Below are 17,526 nucleotides of genomic sequence, written 5' to 3' on the forward strand. Positions count from 1 at the left end.
CCACCTTCCCTGTTGCTGTGAAGAAATACCCCACAAAAGCAACTTACAGGAGAAAGGGTTAACTTTGTCTTACAATTTAAGAGTATTGTCCATTGTGGTCAATAAATCTCTGAGATTGATGCTTGAGGTACCTGGCCACATTTTATCCACAGTCAGGAACCAGAGAGCAATGGATGCTCTCTCTTCAGCTAGCTGCTTTTTATGTGATCTAGGACATAAAACCAGAGAGTGGTGCTGAACTCTTTAGGATAGGTCTTCCTCTAACCTAATCTTAATTAAGCTATCTGAGATAATCCCTCACAGGTTCACCCAGACAACCCAAACTAAATAATCCCTCTCAAGGTACCTGGAGGCTTGTCTCGTAGATGAGTTCACATTCTGTCTAGCAGACACTCGGGACTGACCAAGGATGGACCATCTTGGCTCTTTGGGATCTTACCTACACATTGAAATGAAGCTGATACTCAGCATCTGCTGTTGTTTACTTCTTTCTGAAATTTCAGGTACTTTGAAGTACCACCATCCATACTTTGACTCACTCAGCCAACAGAACTGCAGTTTCTACTGGAGAAAACTGTATGCCCCATGGTCTAGTATAACTCACTCTTCTTTTTGAGGGATGGTTCTGTTCTATCATTTGCTTGTTTTCAGCCACTCACGTCTTTAAGCAGAATTAAAAATTTTTCATTTTCATAACTTCTGCCTATCAGAGAACTTGATACAAATGACTCTGCCTTCACTTAAAGCACTTTGGTTTTGAATTTTGGCATTGCATTTGTTGGTTTTTCTGTGAGAAGTGCTTTCTCACAGAAAGCATCCAGTAGCTTTCATGGATGACTTTAGTTCCACTGCAGGTCAGAGTCTAAGTCTATTCACTGTAGTTCTCTATTTGTTTATCAAGCAAAGCTCACATTAGTCTTTCATGTGTAATTTTACAAACAGCTTAGAATAAGTCATAATGGACTTGAGGCTGATCTTAGTCACAGGTTTACATTACAGTTGTGGTATAGGTTAAGTGTATCCCCCAATTTTTTTTGTGTGTTGGAAACTCGATTCTCAGTGTGACAATGTTGGGAGGTAGATCTTTAAGAGTTACAGCCTAGTGAGAGGTGGCTAGTTGATTGAAGGTGCTGTCCTTGGAAGGGGTTTTGAGAGCCCCAAATTTCTGTCTAGCTTTCTGTTTTGTGACATAATCAATTTGTCCTACATGTAACTTATCACCAACCATACTGGTAGAGGTTGTATTATACTCTCTAAACTTCTAGTCTCCAAAACTGTGTGCTAAACAAACTGATTTTTATTTTATTTTTTTAAAAATAAGATCAGTATGCTTCAGCTATTTTATTACAATCATTCACAACCAATACATAGGCTTTTGAAATTTTATGTAGTTCTCAGTATAATTTCTTTAAACCAGTTCTCAAATCTGTAAGTTGAGATGATGGTTTGGCCTTAATAACAACAAAAAACACTTTAAATACGTATTTTTTTCTGTTAAAACTATTCCTGGGCACCCCATCATTAATAAAAATTACAGAGATAATATTAGTAATATATAATGCATTACCTGGACTTTGTTCATTTCCAGTTTATTCTTTTCACTGGCACTCTGGTCTTGTTTGCTTGCTCCTTTCTTCTGAGGGCCTTTTCCAAAGAAAATGTAATTTACGAAAGCGTATTCCAGCAGAGCCAGGAACACAAACACAAAGCAGCCCATCAGATAGATGTCAATCGCTTTGACGTAAGGAATCTTTGGCAGAGTCTCCCTGAGATGAGTGCTAATGGTTGTCATGGTCAGCACCGTGGTAATTCCTGTGAACAGAAAACCGAAGCTTAGCTGAAGGCACCTCTGTGATGTTATGTTTTCCAAGGCCGAGAAGACGAATGCCTTCCCTTAATGTGCTACACAACGGCAATATCATGCTATGCCAGTGGACTAAAGTACACCTGTGTCTCAAGACAAAAATGGCAGGATTTCTCTAGATTCTGTTACTAAGACATGACATAGAGCACACAGATAATGGAGGGCTAGTGACATTTTAAAACTAAGCACACACATATAAGAAAAGAAGCTGTGAAAAAGCAGAACGAATTTCACTGTCAAAAATAAGGTGGAAGGTGACAACCAATTTTGGAAGTTATTGAATGACATTCATGTATGCATTGAGTTATGCATGCATAGCACACACACATACATGGAATTTAAAACATACATGCTCACACATTAGGATGTTAACACATACACACCTGATATTTTAAATAGTTTCCCTGGAATCTCATTGTCAATTGTCTCTTACTATGTTATGTAGCTACAGTCATCCTTAGCTACATCCTTCCTTTCCTTTTTCTCCATGTCTCAGTCATTTCCCTCTGGATTCTGTTCCCACTGTAGCCACTGCTACTGGTCAGTGACCAGTTTGGGGTGACTGACTTAATTAATCTCATGAGTCTATAACACACCTCACTCACAATTTTAGTTTACATTTTCTAGTCACTGGTCACTCATGTGTGATTGTCAAGAGAAGAGACATTTAAGGAATTTTATGTTTCACAACAAGTATTCTCTATATATAATATGATCTTGTTGTTTTGGTTTTTGAAACATTACCTCTGTTTCATTGGTTTCAGAGCCTATAAAAAAATCATCTCCTAATGCCAGAAAGGGGTTTATTAAAAGTCAACTTTTAGATTTGATTAAAAAAAAAGCTGCTGCCTACAAACACAGCACAGGTTATGTTTTATATGCTTTGTTAATTCTCAAAAGTGTTAATAGTATACATCTTGTTTGATAGCATACTGAGTATATTGTGTTGATAATGGTAATGATGGAATAATGATTGGGAAAAATAAGAAATACAAAAGAAGCTAGATTTTGTGTAGACAGTACTACAATTCCAGGGCTTTACATTTGTACAGTGTATCACAACAGCTCACTGAATATAATGGAGGAAACTAGCTATATTTTTTAGAATGGTGGTGGATAGTCTGTGCAACATGAGACTTTGTCTCAAAAATCCAAAACCAACCAACCAAACTTCAGATGAATTCTCTTCATGTGGTTCACCCAGCTATAGAGGAAAAAAAAAAGCAAGGTTCTCACAGCAACATTTAAAATAAAGGAAGGGATTTGATGGTAATATCTGAAATAAGATGAGAGTTATTAAAGACAGGCTTTGTGAAAAGGGGCAAGGGATAACTCTAGACTGCAGACATCCTGACATGACTCCTCAGGAGTACCATTGAAAGGTAAGCTACATTTTTCCCATTTCTATCTATTTACCTGCAATTTTAATGACTTAATTCTTCTTTATAGTTGAATTACATTTCATTGTGCATATAATAATATTTTCTTATCAATAATAAACAGCAAAAATAAATATAAAGTCAGAAGGGAGGTGGGTTGGAGGCTCCTGGGGAGAGTTAGAGGAAAATAGTGGTGTGATGTGATAAAAATACATTGTACACATGTATGATTTTTCAAAGAATAAAAATATTATCTAAAAAAGTAGAATGAGTTCAGATCAGTGATTAATTCAAATATGTTGGATTGATAAGAGCTCCATTGTAAGTGATCTTACTTGTTTCTTTGAATAAAACTTAAAATTTCATAGACTATAGAGATATTTATATAGTCACTAAATCATGTTTTTGTCTTTGTTTTAAATTAGAAAATAGAAAATAAATGTTTGAAAAATTATGTATGTTAAAATATTAGTGTAACATTTTAAAGATCAAAGCATCATTTATATTACCATCTTTCATATATATTTGGCTTTATAAAATTATGTGCTTTTGTGAGAATATGTACCTGTGAGTGCAAGTACCCAAGAATGTCAGAAGAGGGCATCAGAACCCCTAGAACTGGAGCAACAGGTATTTGTGAGCCACCCAAAATGGGTTCTGGGCTCATGTCTTCTACAAGAGCAGTATAAGCTCTTAACTACTGAGCTATCTCTCCAGCTCCTCTAATATCTTTAATGAAAATGTCATCTGCTTTGAGAATAAGCATGTATAGATGACCAGAGTGCATGAACTTTTGAGTTTTTTTTCCCTCATGTAGATTGGATATCTCCCAGGGTTTTCTTTAACACTAGCATATGCTCATGGCTACATTTCTACTAAACCAGGGTGTTAAGGATGCATATATAATATGAAAAACTATTTGTTCATATTCTTTATACATAGTACATCTTAAGGTTGATATGAGGCTGCAAGCACTTGGCTATGAAAGTCTATGTACTCAGCCAATAGAACGGGGGTGAAGTTATGCCAATTAGTCTTTGTGAGAAGGGATATATTGGTCAATTAATCCAACTTAGTAACCAGTAACTGAGAGAAGAGGTATAATGTATTACCTTAGCCAGAAGTGATGTTTCTTCATTTTCCCTGTTCATCTCTCCGAAACTGGAGTGATATCTAAAATGTGTCTGAATATTAAATAATAAAGTAGACCTGTACATGGCCACTTGAGGTGATGAGATCTCATGATCTCATCAGACATATTTTACATATCCTAACTTTCCAAAAAAAATTTACAATCTCAATATAGCTTTCCGGTTTTCAACTATTACTCAATAATGGTAGAATTAATTCTGAATTTTGTTTCACCAAACAAGAAACCGTTTTTTAAGGTAGCCTTTCCACTGTTGTTCAGATTGTTAGTTAGGGTCATCCTTGTAGGTCTCTGGATATTTCTCTAGAGTCAATTTTCTTTTCAAACCTATAATGGCTCCCTCTATTATGGTATCTCTCTCTCTCTCTCTGCTCTCATCTATTCATCCCCCAACTCAGTCTTGATAATGAGATTGATAACTAACTTATATGCCATCATAGAGCCCTCATCTAGTAGCTGATGGAAATAGAAGCAGACACCTACCGCTAAACACTGACCCGAACTCCTGGAATCCAGATGAAGAGAGGGGGGAGTGATAAAAGGTGACAAGACCAGGCTACAGAAACCTACAAAGACAGCTGCCCTGAACAAGGGGGAGATAATGGACCCCCAGACTGATAGCCTTTCCAGCATTGTACAGTCTCAGACCCCCTGAATGTGGGTCTCAGTTAGAAGGCCTGGGCAGTCTAAGTAACTTCTGACAGTGGAACCAGGTGCATGAAAGGGCTTTGGGAGCACATTCCCCATGGAGGGATACTCCCTTAGCCTAGAGGCAGGAGGGAGGGCCTAGTCCCTACTCCAAATGACTTGACAGATTTTGATGATCCCTCTTGGAAGGCATCACCCTCCCTGTGGAGTGGGGGTGGGTGGAATAGAAGGGGGTCGGGGGCATAGGAGGGAGGGAAGCAGGGAGGAAGAGAGAGAAAAGCTGGGATCAATATGTAAATCGAGAAACCGTGTTTTATTCTGACTCAGTCATGGATCATTAATATAGCTGATGAATTGTTGAATATTGAATGTAATGAGCTATATTTAAGGGAAAGACTTGGTTTCATATGTTTTACTTTAGTTGATCAAAGGATACTATTTCCCAACGATTGATACAGCTTGCTAACACTCAAAAAGGTTTATCTTTCTCATGTTTATTTTAAAACAATGAGTTACCAGTGTTTTAACAGTCAAAAGCAGGAAACAAAGAGGAGGTTATCACACATTTGGTAAAAAAAAAAAATACAGTGTAATGAGATTCTAACATGTAATCCACAAACACTCATTCAATGGGGAAAAGATCCTAAAGGATATTGCACTCACTATAAACACTCTTCTAATTCATCATGGATATTTTTATTTTAAAGCATCCTATTGCAGTCTAGTTCTTTTACTTGTTTCATGAAGGTTTTCCATTTGATTCCTAGTATTGCCTCTTTGTTTGAAGGTCTGATCTACTAACTATAAAAAGGTGGGAATGCATTACCTAGTGCGACTCTGGCTGCAGATGCATCATAGTTGATCCAAAAAGACACCCAGGACAGAATTGTTATCAGTGTGGAAGGCATGTAGGTTTGCAAAATGAAGTAGCCGATGTTTCTCTTTAGACGAAAACTTAGTGATAGTCGTGGATATGCCCCTGTGTTTAAAAAAAGAAAAGAAGGAAGGAAGGAGGTAGGGGAGGGAAGGAGTGAAGAAGAAAATGAGGATGTGTGGGAGGGAAGAAAGAAAGATTATTATTTGATTAGAGCCACACCTCCCTTTCCTACATGCATGGATTATTAGGGAAGAAACATCTTCACCTGTTGTGAACTCCACCTTCTTGGACACCATCTTGTAGTCAACAATTGAAAACTGAGGAAGCTCGATTTTATTGACCCCGGTTACTGCTCCCTCTCCTCCATTCCAGTAAAACTCAATGTCATCAGTGGTATAGCCATCTGAAGTGAAGAAACACAGACTAGTCACACAGAGCACAATTGGTCTAGAGATGCTTTCTGAAGACAATCTTCCAGCCAGAGGGAAGATTCATAATACACTTGGGCAAATTGTATCATTTTGAATTTGAATAGCAGATAGCTTCTACATTGAGTGCTATTTCTGATGGGTTGGGGGTGACTATGTTGAGGAAAGAGATGCATCTGGCTTTAGTGAGCATAAGCTTCCTGAACTTTTATTACCTTGTATCACTGCTACGAATTTGTTTTTATTGTATCTATGGATGAGTGCTCTTTTATTAAAGCAAGGGGTGGCTGCATTCCAGGGCTCTGAAAATGGATTTGGATTATGCATTATCTAAGAACAAAAATGGAATTAAATGATAAACACAGTTACTAAAAGGGGAGCCTAAGGGATAATGGGAATATAGTGAATGATCAAATCTTGAATAAATGATCAAGGCATTTAAAAATAAATACATATTTCATTTAAAAGAGTAACCAGGCTTATATCCTTCCATTATAGCTAGTACTATTACAGGTAACAGACAGGTAAAATCTTAGGAATGATATACGTTCTTGATTATACTAGGCATTTATGAATTATTGATCCCTTTGGATCTCTGAGGGTGGGCTTTAATGTCAAGGAACCTAGAGAAGATTAAAGACAGTTGAAAGTGTGTTCCTGGCTTAGGCACGGAAGGTCCTATGTTCATGACCTGTTTTCTCCCTATGGTCTGTCTACATTTGCCAGTGCCCTGGCTAAGTCATGGTGGTGTATAAGAGTAAATTGTATAATACAAACAATGCATTGATATGTTTTTAAAAGCCTGAAAATAATTCAGCTCATTTAAAATCCATTTTAACCAGTTAAACACACAGTTGATTTTTCCATTTCTTTTTATATTCACCTCAAATAACGACACCTCATTTTTTTTATTAAAGTTACTGATGTGTTTGAAGGATAACTCTATGAGCTCTTTGTAGTATGCATTATGTTGTCCTACTAAAGCAGCAACATCTTTCTAAGATTATTTTTTTTTAAGTTTAAAATTTGGAAGCTGAATGACAGTGTCAAAAGAATTGCACCAATTTACCACTTCAAGAGTGAAATAAATTTTAGTCATTCTTCTCATCCCCCCTTTTGGATATGTGTATCTAAAAAATAGTCTCAATTTTACTTATTAAAATAATTAAAATTCCTCTTCAAAAAATTTTTTAAATTCTTGTCCCTAAATTAACAATAGCTGTTTTATACTTGATTATACTTGATGCCCTAATAAATTACTATTTATAGAACTTATTATTGTACATTTAATTTCTCATTAAACCATCACCTATTATATTAAAGAACTTGTCCTCTCTCAAAAAAGTAATATCGATATGAAATAATCCATCTACAATGACCCAAATATAGACATGAAAATAAAATGTATTTACTATTATATATAAACTGTTTTTGAGAGGCTGCATGATCCTCTTGACCTATTAGACTTAACATAATCTGCCTTGGACTAATTGATGCATTGGAGATTTATGGCAAACTTGGGTATGAATGTGTAACACTGATGCTTAACATTGTCTTGAGTATATGATGAGAATTCATGACACAGAAGTAGATAGATAGTTTGGTGATGGATTGTGGATGAGGACACAGATAGATGTGTGATGGATGATTGATAAGTAGATTGATGGGTGATGGATGATAGGTAATGGATAGATGAATAGATATATAGGTGATAAATAGACAGACATAGAGATGGTCATATAGAAACAAAGATGGATAGATAAACACATAGATATATATTCTCCATATCCAGGAATGAAAAGCTTCTGGCTTGCTACATTAACAAGGTGATAGGTTTCAACCTCCAGCTGCTATTTCAGTTTTCAGAATCTGGGGTAGGGGAGGAAATGTAAGCAGAAAGAAGTTCACATTGGGAGAGTCACAGACACAGTTTGTAGTTTGAGCTAAGAGAGAAGGGAGTGGGTGAGCCAAACTGGCAGCCCTATTAGCTCCTACTTCTGGGAAACAGCATAAGTCTAAATAAAACTGGAATGTGACAACCAGCCAAAGCAGATTTTAATATTCACGATAGTTCTCTCTTATATAAAATTTCCCCTCCCACAGTCTAGGTGGCCCAGTTATATTAAATGGAAAATTCTAAACATAAACATATCATGAGCTTGAACCATGCATCCATCATTCCTAGTTGTTCTATATAATGCCATGCTCCCCTGCTCTATCCCATCCAAGATATAAGAGGCCTCTTTGTCTAACACATCCTCACTGAGCAGATTAATCTTCCCATTCATTTCCCACTCACATCAGCTATCCAACCAACTGTCTCAGTACTGCAGAGTACAGTAACCCTTCTTGTTAGCAAAACTATCCACATAAGCCTGACTAAAGTTTGTAATAGTTGTCATTATGTATGTTCCATTTATTATTATTTCTGTTTTATTGTGGTTATTATTTATTTTTTCTTTTGCCTAATTTATGTCCTAGATATGTATGTAAAGTAAAAGCATAGTGTATATGGGTTTGGCTTATGTGGTGTTTTGGGTATCTATATGCTGGACATCTAGAAACATATCTTCCTGGGGATGAGGAGGGACTATAGTATTCAAGAACTTATGCAGGCAGTCAGTGGTCCGGGTCTTAATTTCCAAGCTCATTTCACTTTGTTTAACTAAAACTCATTACTCATAGTGCTCTAGGCACCGAGATAATTACAGATGATTTGAGAGAAAAAAGAGAATGTTCACTCCCATTTATATAGATACCGAAGTTCTCATGGGAGCAATAATGGCAGCTGGAGCCAAGCATAGAGGCCTAAAAGCACACTATTATTCAAAGGTTACACAAGAACATTTTGCCACAGAGAGAGAACATCAATTTACTCACACCTAAACAATCTATTTACCAAAGCTTTTCCTTTATGAACCAGGGACTTCACACAGTGTTTCTGTCTGAGTACTCTGATCCTGAGGATGTTGTTTCCTAGCAACAACCACAGAGAAGCACTCAGAATTTCCTTCCAGCCCCCGGGGACTTCTTAGTGATGCAGAAAGTACAGATAAAATTAAGTTGATGTCAACAGATGAAGATTCACAGAGCTAGTACAGCATAGAAGTGTCTGGATATTAGTATTCTTTTTATTTGAAAAGCTTTATTTTGGATGAATTTTCTACTCTGCAAATAAAAGATATGTATTCATTGTGGAGCCCTGGCTGACCTAGAACTTGGTATGTAAACCAGGCTGGCCTTAAACTCAGAGTCCATCTTCTTTTTCTGCTTCCTGACTACTGAGAATGAAGGGGTGAAGCATGTATTTGGATCTAGTTTGGTCCTTTCATCCTTGTGTTTCATCCTGTGGTTATTTGTCTTCTCCCTTCCAATAGGGGGTGATACAGCAAGAGGACCCTTATCAATTGCTGGTCTTCTGATTTTAGACTTATCAATTTACGTGTCTGTGAGCCAGTAAAATTTTTGTTGTTTAAAAAAGAAAAACATTTACTCTACCATATTTGTGATAGAAGCACAAAACAAGCATAGGTCTAAAATAAATAATTCCATTGTTATGACTTGGGCCAGATTAACTAGAAATGAGCATGTGATATGAGTTGGTCTGGATAAATCTAGGATTCCTATTTAATAGTTGAATGAGAGATTATTTCTCTTTTAGATGTTATACACAAGAAACCCTGAATAAAGCAGGCAGTTCAGAACTTTCCTGATCATATCAGTCATTATTTACACACAGTGAGAACATCCTATATCTCACTCATGGTCAGCATTTCTTTCTTTCTTTCTTTCTTTCTTTCTTCCTTCCTTCCTTCCTTCCTTCCTTCCTTCCTTCCTTCCTTCCTTCCTTTGTTCCTCTTTCTCTTTCCCTCTTTGTTTATTTGGGTCTTTTTAGTTGATCATTATCTTTGAATTGAGAAAATATGTCACTTATAAATTTCACTTGATTGAGATGATTGTGTGAGTGTGCAATGGCAGAGACAAGGAGTGAGCCCTTTAATACTCTTGTGGCAATATCCCTCTTGGCAGATATACAAAATCTTAAGCAGCATTTTAAGTAATGGCACCATCATTTATCCGTTACTATTTGTCTGATTGTTTTAGCCTCATGTTTGCTTTTCTCTGTTTATTGAAGTTTGCTTTAAGTCCTCATTAAATGAGAGCAAATACATTTTGACTTCTGTTTAGAGAAATGAAGCTGCCTCATTCATATTGAAGAATATTTGTTATACTGTAAAGATGTGTCTTTGCCAAAGTGCCTTCTGATTGGTTTAAGAATGAGCCGAATAGCCAATAGCTAGGCAGAAGATACAGATAAGATTTCCAGGGAGAGAGGAAGATGAATCTAATTGTGTGCCAGAGAGACACTAGGAGGTGCAGAATAAGCAGGGCATACAGGAGGAGAGGTGGTAGAATGTAGATTAATAAAAATGTGGGTTAATTTAAGTTATAAGAGCTGGTGGGATAAGCCTAAGCTAATGGCCAAGCTTTCATAGTTAGTAAGTCTCCATGTCATTATTTGGGAGCTGGCTGGTGGGAAAGAGAAAGATTAGGTACACATTAGGTTACTGACTCTGTCTACATCTTGAATCTTGCCCAGACTGAACTGAAATCATCAGCCTACATGTCAGCAGAATTTAGATTTCTTATGCTCTGAAAACAATTGAATGATGTCTTTCTTCCTGTCCACAACAATTGCCCTGTGGTATGTAAACATCAGGTTTATGATTAAAAACAATCTCTTCTACCAATGTCCAGCTTTAATAAATTACAATAGAGCTACATTGTGTTCTTTCATGTAGATGAATGTGCTTTAGGGAAATTTTTGACAAAAGATCAGAATCAAGGTTGCTCTAGTGGTGAAATAAAAAATTATCAGGGGGAAATGCTAATCCTATTAATAAATGAACATCTTGTTTGTTCCAAGAAACATTTTTATCAAAACAAACAGCCCTACCAGGTATATTTTAGTTGTGTTAACAGTTAAAGGATAGAATATTTTGTATTGGAAAAAAATTTCATCTTTTCTTCCAACTTTTTGTGGCATGATAAGACACAGATTCCTTTGTTCTCTGTTTCTGACACCGAACTCCTAAACTACTGTAACTTTATAGGTGACAAGTAAATCTTTTGTTCTATTGAGGGGCTCTCTCATGCCAGTCAGTAGCTTTGGGATGGGGACAGGTTGCCAAAAGACAAAACCTCATGTAGAAGCCTTTTATAGTCCTGTTTCCAGTGCTGAAGGGAAGGTAGTCTAGAGTTTGAGCTAACAATCAATGTATCTTTCCTGAAAATCCTGTATGATGGGGCTAAGAGAATCTTAATTACATCAAGATACTAGAAGAGGTTAGGAGAGGATCCAGGGCTCTGCATCCTCACCCACACCCTGCCATACCTTAATGTATGCCAGGCTTCCATTTGACCATTCATGAACAAGCTCTTTACAATTACAATCTAATAGAGAATGAGCTCTCTTCCTGACCCCCCTGATCTGTTGAGCAAATAATCTTGCTGAAGTTTGTTAATGGAAACCACAAAGCCATGTCAGGTTACATCTGGTGTGGGCAGCCTGGATCCATCCATGTGATTGACATCTGAATAGAGAGAGTAATCTTGTAGGACCCAGCTCTTAAAATAGTGGAGTCTGATCAACTCTGGGGTCTGGACTGAACTGAGTTGTTAAACATCTGGCTGGTGTACAGGGAGTAGGGGAATTGGATGGCTTGCAGAAAATCTGTATCTTTTTAGAAACACGAACAAAATCCGTTAACAATTTTACATGTGTTATTAACAATCACAGGGTAGATTTCTCTGAGATACCTTTCGTCATTGTTTCCTTTATAGTCTTGAAATCCTTTGATGCTCTCAAAATATTTAATGATCATTCCAACTTCTTGTACCTTTTTCCTTAAAAGTATCACTTTTGGAAAAGATAGCAATACATAGTGACTGCTAAATCTTGTACTTAATTTCTGACAAATACTGGATACAGTCAACCCAAAAGGATGATTTTCACAGTATTCTAACTAAATAAAGCATGTACTTGTTGCAAAATTGCTGAGATATTTGTGATTGAAATTTACACAACTTTATGTTTAATATATCTGTCAGGGAAGGGGAGAGACTTGTCCTTAGATGAGATCAGGCAGTTACTGTGACTGGATGACAGTAACTTCTGATCTTGATAGGTGTTTGGTTGTAAAAAAAAAAAAAAAAAAAAAAAAAAAAAAAAGAAAGAAAGAAAGAAAAGAAAAAAAGAGCTTTACAGAATGTAAAATAAATGTTTTTTTTTTAACGTTTAAGTAGAGAATTTTACAGTGTCAGTATCAAAATGCTATTAAAGCATACACCCACAGTTAAACACTGAGCCGAACTCCTGGAATCCAGATGCAGAGAGGGAGGAGTGATAAGAAAAGGGGTTAAGAACAGGCTAGAGAAACCCACAGAGACAGCTGACCTAAACAAAGGGGAGCCCATGGACCCCCAGACTGATAGCTGGGAAACCAGCATTGAACCTTCTCAGACCCCCTGAACATGGGCAGACTAAAGGCCTGGGCAGACTAAAGGACCTCTGACAATGGATCCAGGATGTATCCCTGGTGTACAAAAGGACTTTGGGAGCATATTCCCCATGGAGTAATACTCCCTTAACCTAGAGGCAGGAGGAAGGGCCTAGACCCTACTCCAAATGACTTGACAGCTTTTGTTGATCCCTCCTGGAAGGCATCACCCTCCCTGTGGAGTATGAGGGGAATGGAATAGGAGGGGGTCAGGGGAAGTGGCAGGGATGAAGGGAGGAAGGGAGAGAGAGGGAACTGGGATCAACATGTAAAATAAGAAAAAATAATAAAAAAATAAATTACAAGTAAAATAGAAAAACAAAGATTGTTTTAAAACATGATTTAAGCATATAACATATCCTAGATTATAAATAAGATCATGAAGGAGTAAAACAAAGGCTAAGGCTGTTACTCAGCAAATCACAATGTTCTGTTTGAAGCTTTGTGCAGGGATAATTTTGACCTGAAGCTATGGATAAATTTTGGATAAAAATTTGGATTATCCAGCCACATTGAACCTCTTAGAAGAGAAAGTAGGAGGTACCCTTGAACAAATTGGTATAGGAGACCGCTTCTTGAACATAACTCCAGGGGCACAGACACTGAGAAAAACAATTAATAAATGGGACCTCTTCAAACTTAGAAGCTTCTGTAAGGCAAAGGACACAGTTGACAAGACCAAACGGCAGCCCATTGACTGGGAAAAGATTTTCACTAATCCTATATCCGACAAAGGGCTGATCTCCAAAATATACAAAGAACTCAAGAAACTAGTCAACACAACACCAAATAACCTTATTAAAAAATGGGGTACAGAACTGAAGAAAGAATTCTCAATGGAGGAAATCAAAAAGGCTGAAAGACACTTAAGAAAATGCTCCACATCCTTAGCTATCAGGGAAATGCAAATCAAAACAACTTTGAGATACCATCTTACCCCTGCCAGAATGGCTAAAATTAGAAACACCAGTGATGACTTATGTTGGAGAGGATGTGGAGAAAGTGGAACACTCCTCCACTGCTGGTGTGAGTGCAAACTCATACAGCCATTTTGGAGATCAGTATGGCGGTTCCTTAGGAAAATGGGAATTAGTTTACCACAGGACCCGGCAATCCCCCTCTTAGGCATATACCCAAATGATCCACAACCATGCAACAAAGACATCTGTTCAACTATGTTCACAGCAGTACTATTTGTAATAGCAAGAACCTGGAAGCAAACTAGATGCCCCTCAATTGAAGAATGGATAATGAACATGTGGCACATCTACACAATGGAATACTACTCTGCAGAAAAAAATAATGGTATCTTGAAATTAGCAGGCAAGTGGATGGCACTTGAAGAAACCATCCTGAATGAGGTAACCCAGTCACAAAAAGAGGAACACAGTATGTACTCAGTCATATATGGATTTTAGACCTAGAGCAAAGGATCACCAGCCTATAATACACATCACCAGAGGAACTAGGATGCAAGGTATATTCTAAGAGATTCATAGAAAGTCCCTCACAGACCTGGGAAGGGACAAGTCCCCCAGAGCTCAGGTGAAGTGTGGGGAGCAACAAATGGAGAGAGAAGTAGGAGAAAATGAGGGGGGAGGAAAGGAAAACATGTGCGACCAGGAAGATTGAGCCTGGTTAGGAATAGAAGATAGGAAAGAGAGAGAGAGAGAGAGAGAGAGAGAGAGAGAGAGAGAGAGAGAGAGAGAGAGAGAGACAAAGAGAGACAGAGAGAACATAAAAGAGGGAGCCAATATTGGTTTGAAGATAAAATTGAACACAAAGAAAGGTCGAGGGAACTACAAGACTGCTCCCAACTAACAAGTTGAGCTTCAGTGGAAAGGCTATCATAAATGCCCTTCCCGGAGAGTGAGATCAACAACTAACTTCTCCATGGAGTCCTCAACTAATGCCTGTTGAAAATAGGAGCAAACACCCATACATAAACACTGAGTCGAACTAGAGCCCAGAAGCAGATGGAGAGGACAAGACCATGCGGTAGAAGTACATAGAGACAGCTTACCTGAACAAGGAGGAGCTAGGGGCCACTAGACTGATAGCTGGGAAGCCAACAGGGGACTGACTCGGACCCCCTTGAATATGGGTCTCAGCCAGAAGGACTGAGCAGTCTAAGGGACCTCAGACAGTGGAGCCAGGATGTATCCCTGGTGCACAAAAGGACTTTGCAAACATATCCCCCATGGAGGGATAACTGCCTTATTCTAGAGATAGGAGAGAAGCCCTAGTCCCTACTTCACAGGACCTGTCAGATCTACATGACCCCAACTGGATGGCATTCCCCTACATATGGTATTGTGGTGGGGGTTTGGGAGGGGAGGGTGTTTAGAGTGCATGTGAGAGGGCAGAGAGGGTAAAAGGGAGGGAAGGAGGGAGGGAGGAATGGAGGGGAGGGAGGGAGGGAGGGAGAGGGAACTGGGACTGACATGTAAAATAATAAATTAAAAAAAAAAAAAAAAAAACGCTTTGACTCCAAAATTTAAGTTGAAGAACAAGTTACTGGGGAAAAGGATTTCTATTTTTGTTTCCACAGAAAATGAAAAGATGTGGATTCCTTCCAGACTAATGTGGTTTGATCACGCCAGATCGCCTGAAACAGAGTACAAGCTGATCCTACATTCCAAACAGCTTGACAAAACAGCCCTACAGACTACAGCTAGGATATCTGAATCTTCTTCGTAATCCCCCAAGACAGCGCCCCTTACCAGCAGGAAGTAGTTTGGAAAGAACGACGCCCAAATTCCCAAATATTGTGTATAAATGTTTGTTTTCATTTAATTGGACTTTGTTATATAAAATTAAATAAAAAAAAATTAAAAAAAAAAAAAAAAAGAACAACCTAGGAAGACCAAAAGAGATATGGGTGAATCATGAATGTATATTTCTAAGAAAAAAAATAAACAGTTTGGAAAGGAAAAAAAAATTTGGATGATCAAATTTGCTTTGTTATTGATATCTGATATCCCAAGTGTGGTAAATCATTCATAATTTATTTATGTTTTTATTTTAAAGTGTCAAAACACTTTAGTAATATTGTGAGTCCACCTTTGTGGACTATTGAATTTTGTTTTATTTTGATTCCTTCTCTTTCATTTAAAAATATATATGTAAGGTAAGTTTCCACAAAAAGCATTTTTTTTTTTTTTTTGAAAACACATTAAAATCGTTCAGTGAGATCCGACTATCCTGCAAAACCTTCCCAAGTTTCAGCTCAGCCTTTGTCTACTTCCACCAGCTATTGGCCAGAGGTGAGTCTGGGCCCAATCAGGGCTGCCTGTTCCCTACAACCTCTAACCCCCCACCCCAAAATCCCTGGGTTGGCCGCTGATCCTGCTGCTCCTGTGTCCAGTTCCCATCAAGAGCACCCTTGGAGCTCTGATACACCCCCACCCATCCCCACCGCGAGCCTGCCCCCCCCCACCCTATGCCCTACCCTGACCACTGTCCTGCCGCTCTGGTTGAGCACTGGGACAGAGGGTGGAGCCAACAGTCCACTCTACTTTGGAGACTTCTAGGAGCAACTCTGAACAAAGGAGACCTGCCTATCCATGCCGGACCACCCGTAAGTTCCACCTGCTTGGTCTCTGACCCACACCTCCAGTCCTCTGCTGGAGTCCTGGGTTCCTCCCAGAGATCTGCCTATCTCTGCAGGACCACTGTGAGTATCTGCTGGCATCTTCTACTGGATCCTCATCCTTGAACCCATCCCTGGGTCCCTGTGTGCTGAGAGACCTCCTAGGGAGCTTGGACCACACAGAGCTACAGATATTGAATCTCTGACCCACATAAGCCCACCAGGGAAGTACCATAGAGAGAAGGGGAGACCCCACCAACACCTACTGGAAGAAGCTATGGGAAGAAGGCAATACAAGAAAACACCTAACACCAGAAAGACAAGCATGACACCACCAGAATCTAGGGAATCTACACCAACTAGAACGGAACACAACAACAAAGCAGAGGAAGCAGAATGGAACAACTTAAAAATTACCATCATAAAAATGATAGAGGCCCTCAAAGAAGATGTGAGAAAATCCCTTAAAGAAATGGAGGAAAAAACAAACAAAAAAGTGGAAGAAATGAACAAATTCCTTAAGGAAAGTACAGAAAGCCAAGAAAAAACAATTAAGCAGGTAAAGGAAACAGTTCAAGACTTGAAAACTGAAATAGAGAAAATAAAGGTAACAAACCGAAGGAATGCTGGAAATAGAAAAACTGGGCAAAAAAATCGGCAACTACAGACACAAGTATAACCAACAGAATTCAAGAGATGGAAGAGAGAATCTCAGGCACAGAAGATAAACTAGAAGAAATAGATTCATCGACCAAAGAAAATCATAAATCCAACAAATCCTTAACACAAAACATCCAGGAAATGTGGGACACCATGAAAAGGCCAAACCTAAGAATAATAGGCATAGAGGAAGGTGAGGAAGCCCAGCTCAAAGGTGCTGAAAACATATTCAACAAAATCATGGAGGAAAACTTTCCCAATCTGAAGAAGGACATGCCCATGAAAGTACAAGAAGCATACCGAACACCAAATAGGCTGGACCAAAGAAAAAGACTCCTTGACATATAATAATCAAAACACGTAGCATA

The 17,526-nt window shown here is 38.3% G+C and overlaps 1 protein-coding gene across 3 annotated transcripts in view; it reads right to left on the minus strand.

The window, feature by feature from the left end:
* The window catches only part of Gabrb1 (gamma-aminobutyric acid type A receptor subunit beta1), a 455,282-nt gene that overhangs the window by 12,891 nt on the left and 424,865 nt on the right, over nt 1-17,526 (minus strand). For all 3 annotated transcript variants that reach the window (XM_051198076.1, XM_051198075.1, XM_051198077.1), the window contains 3 exons: nt 6,184-6,321; nt 5,868-6,020; nt 1,568-1,812 (listed from right to left, as the gene is read on the minus strand). In XM_051198076.1, the coding sequence (XP_051054033.1) occupies nt 1,568-1,812; nt 5,868-6,020; nt 6,184-6,321 (536 nt within the window). The remainder of the gene's footprint in view (nt 1-1,567; nt 1,813-5,867; nt 6,021-6,183; nt 6,322-17,526) is intronic.

Source organism: Phodopus roborovskii, unplaced genomic scaffold (assembly GCF_943737965.1).
Source record: "Phodopus roborovskii unplaced genomic scaffold, PHOROB, whole genome shotgun sequence".
Taxonomy (NCBI): Eukaryota; Metazoa; Chordata; class Mammalia; order Rodentia; family Cricetidae; genus Phodopus; species Phodopus roborovskii.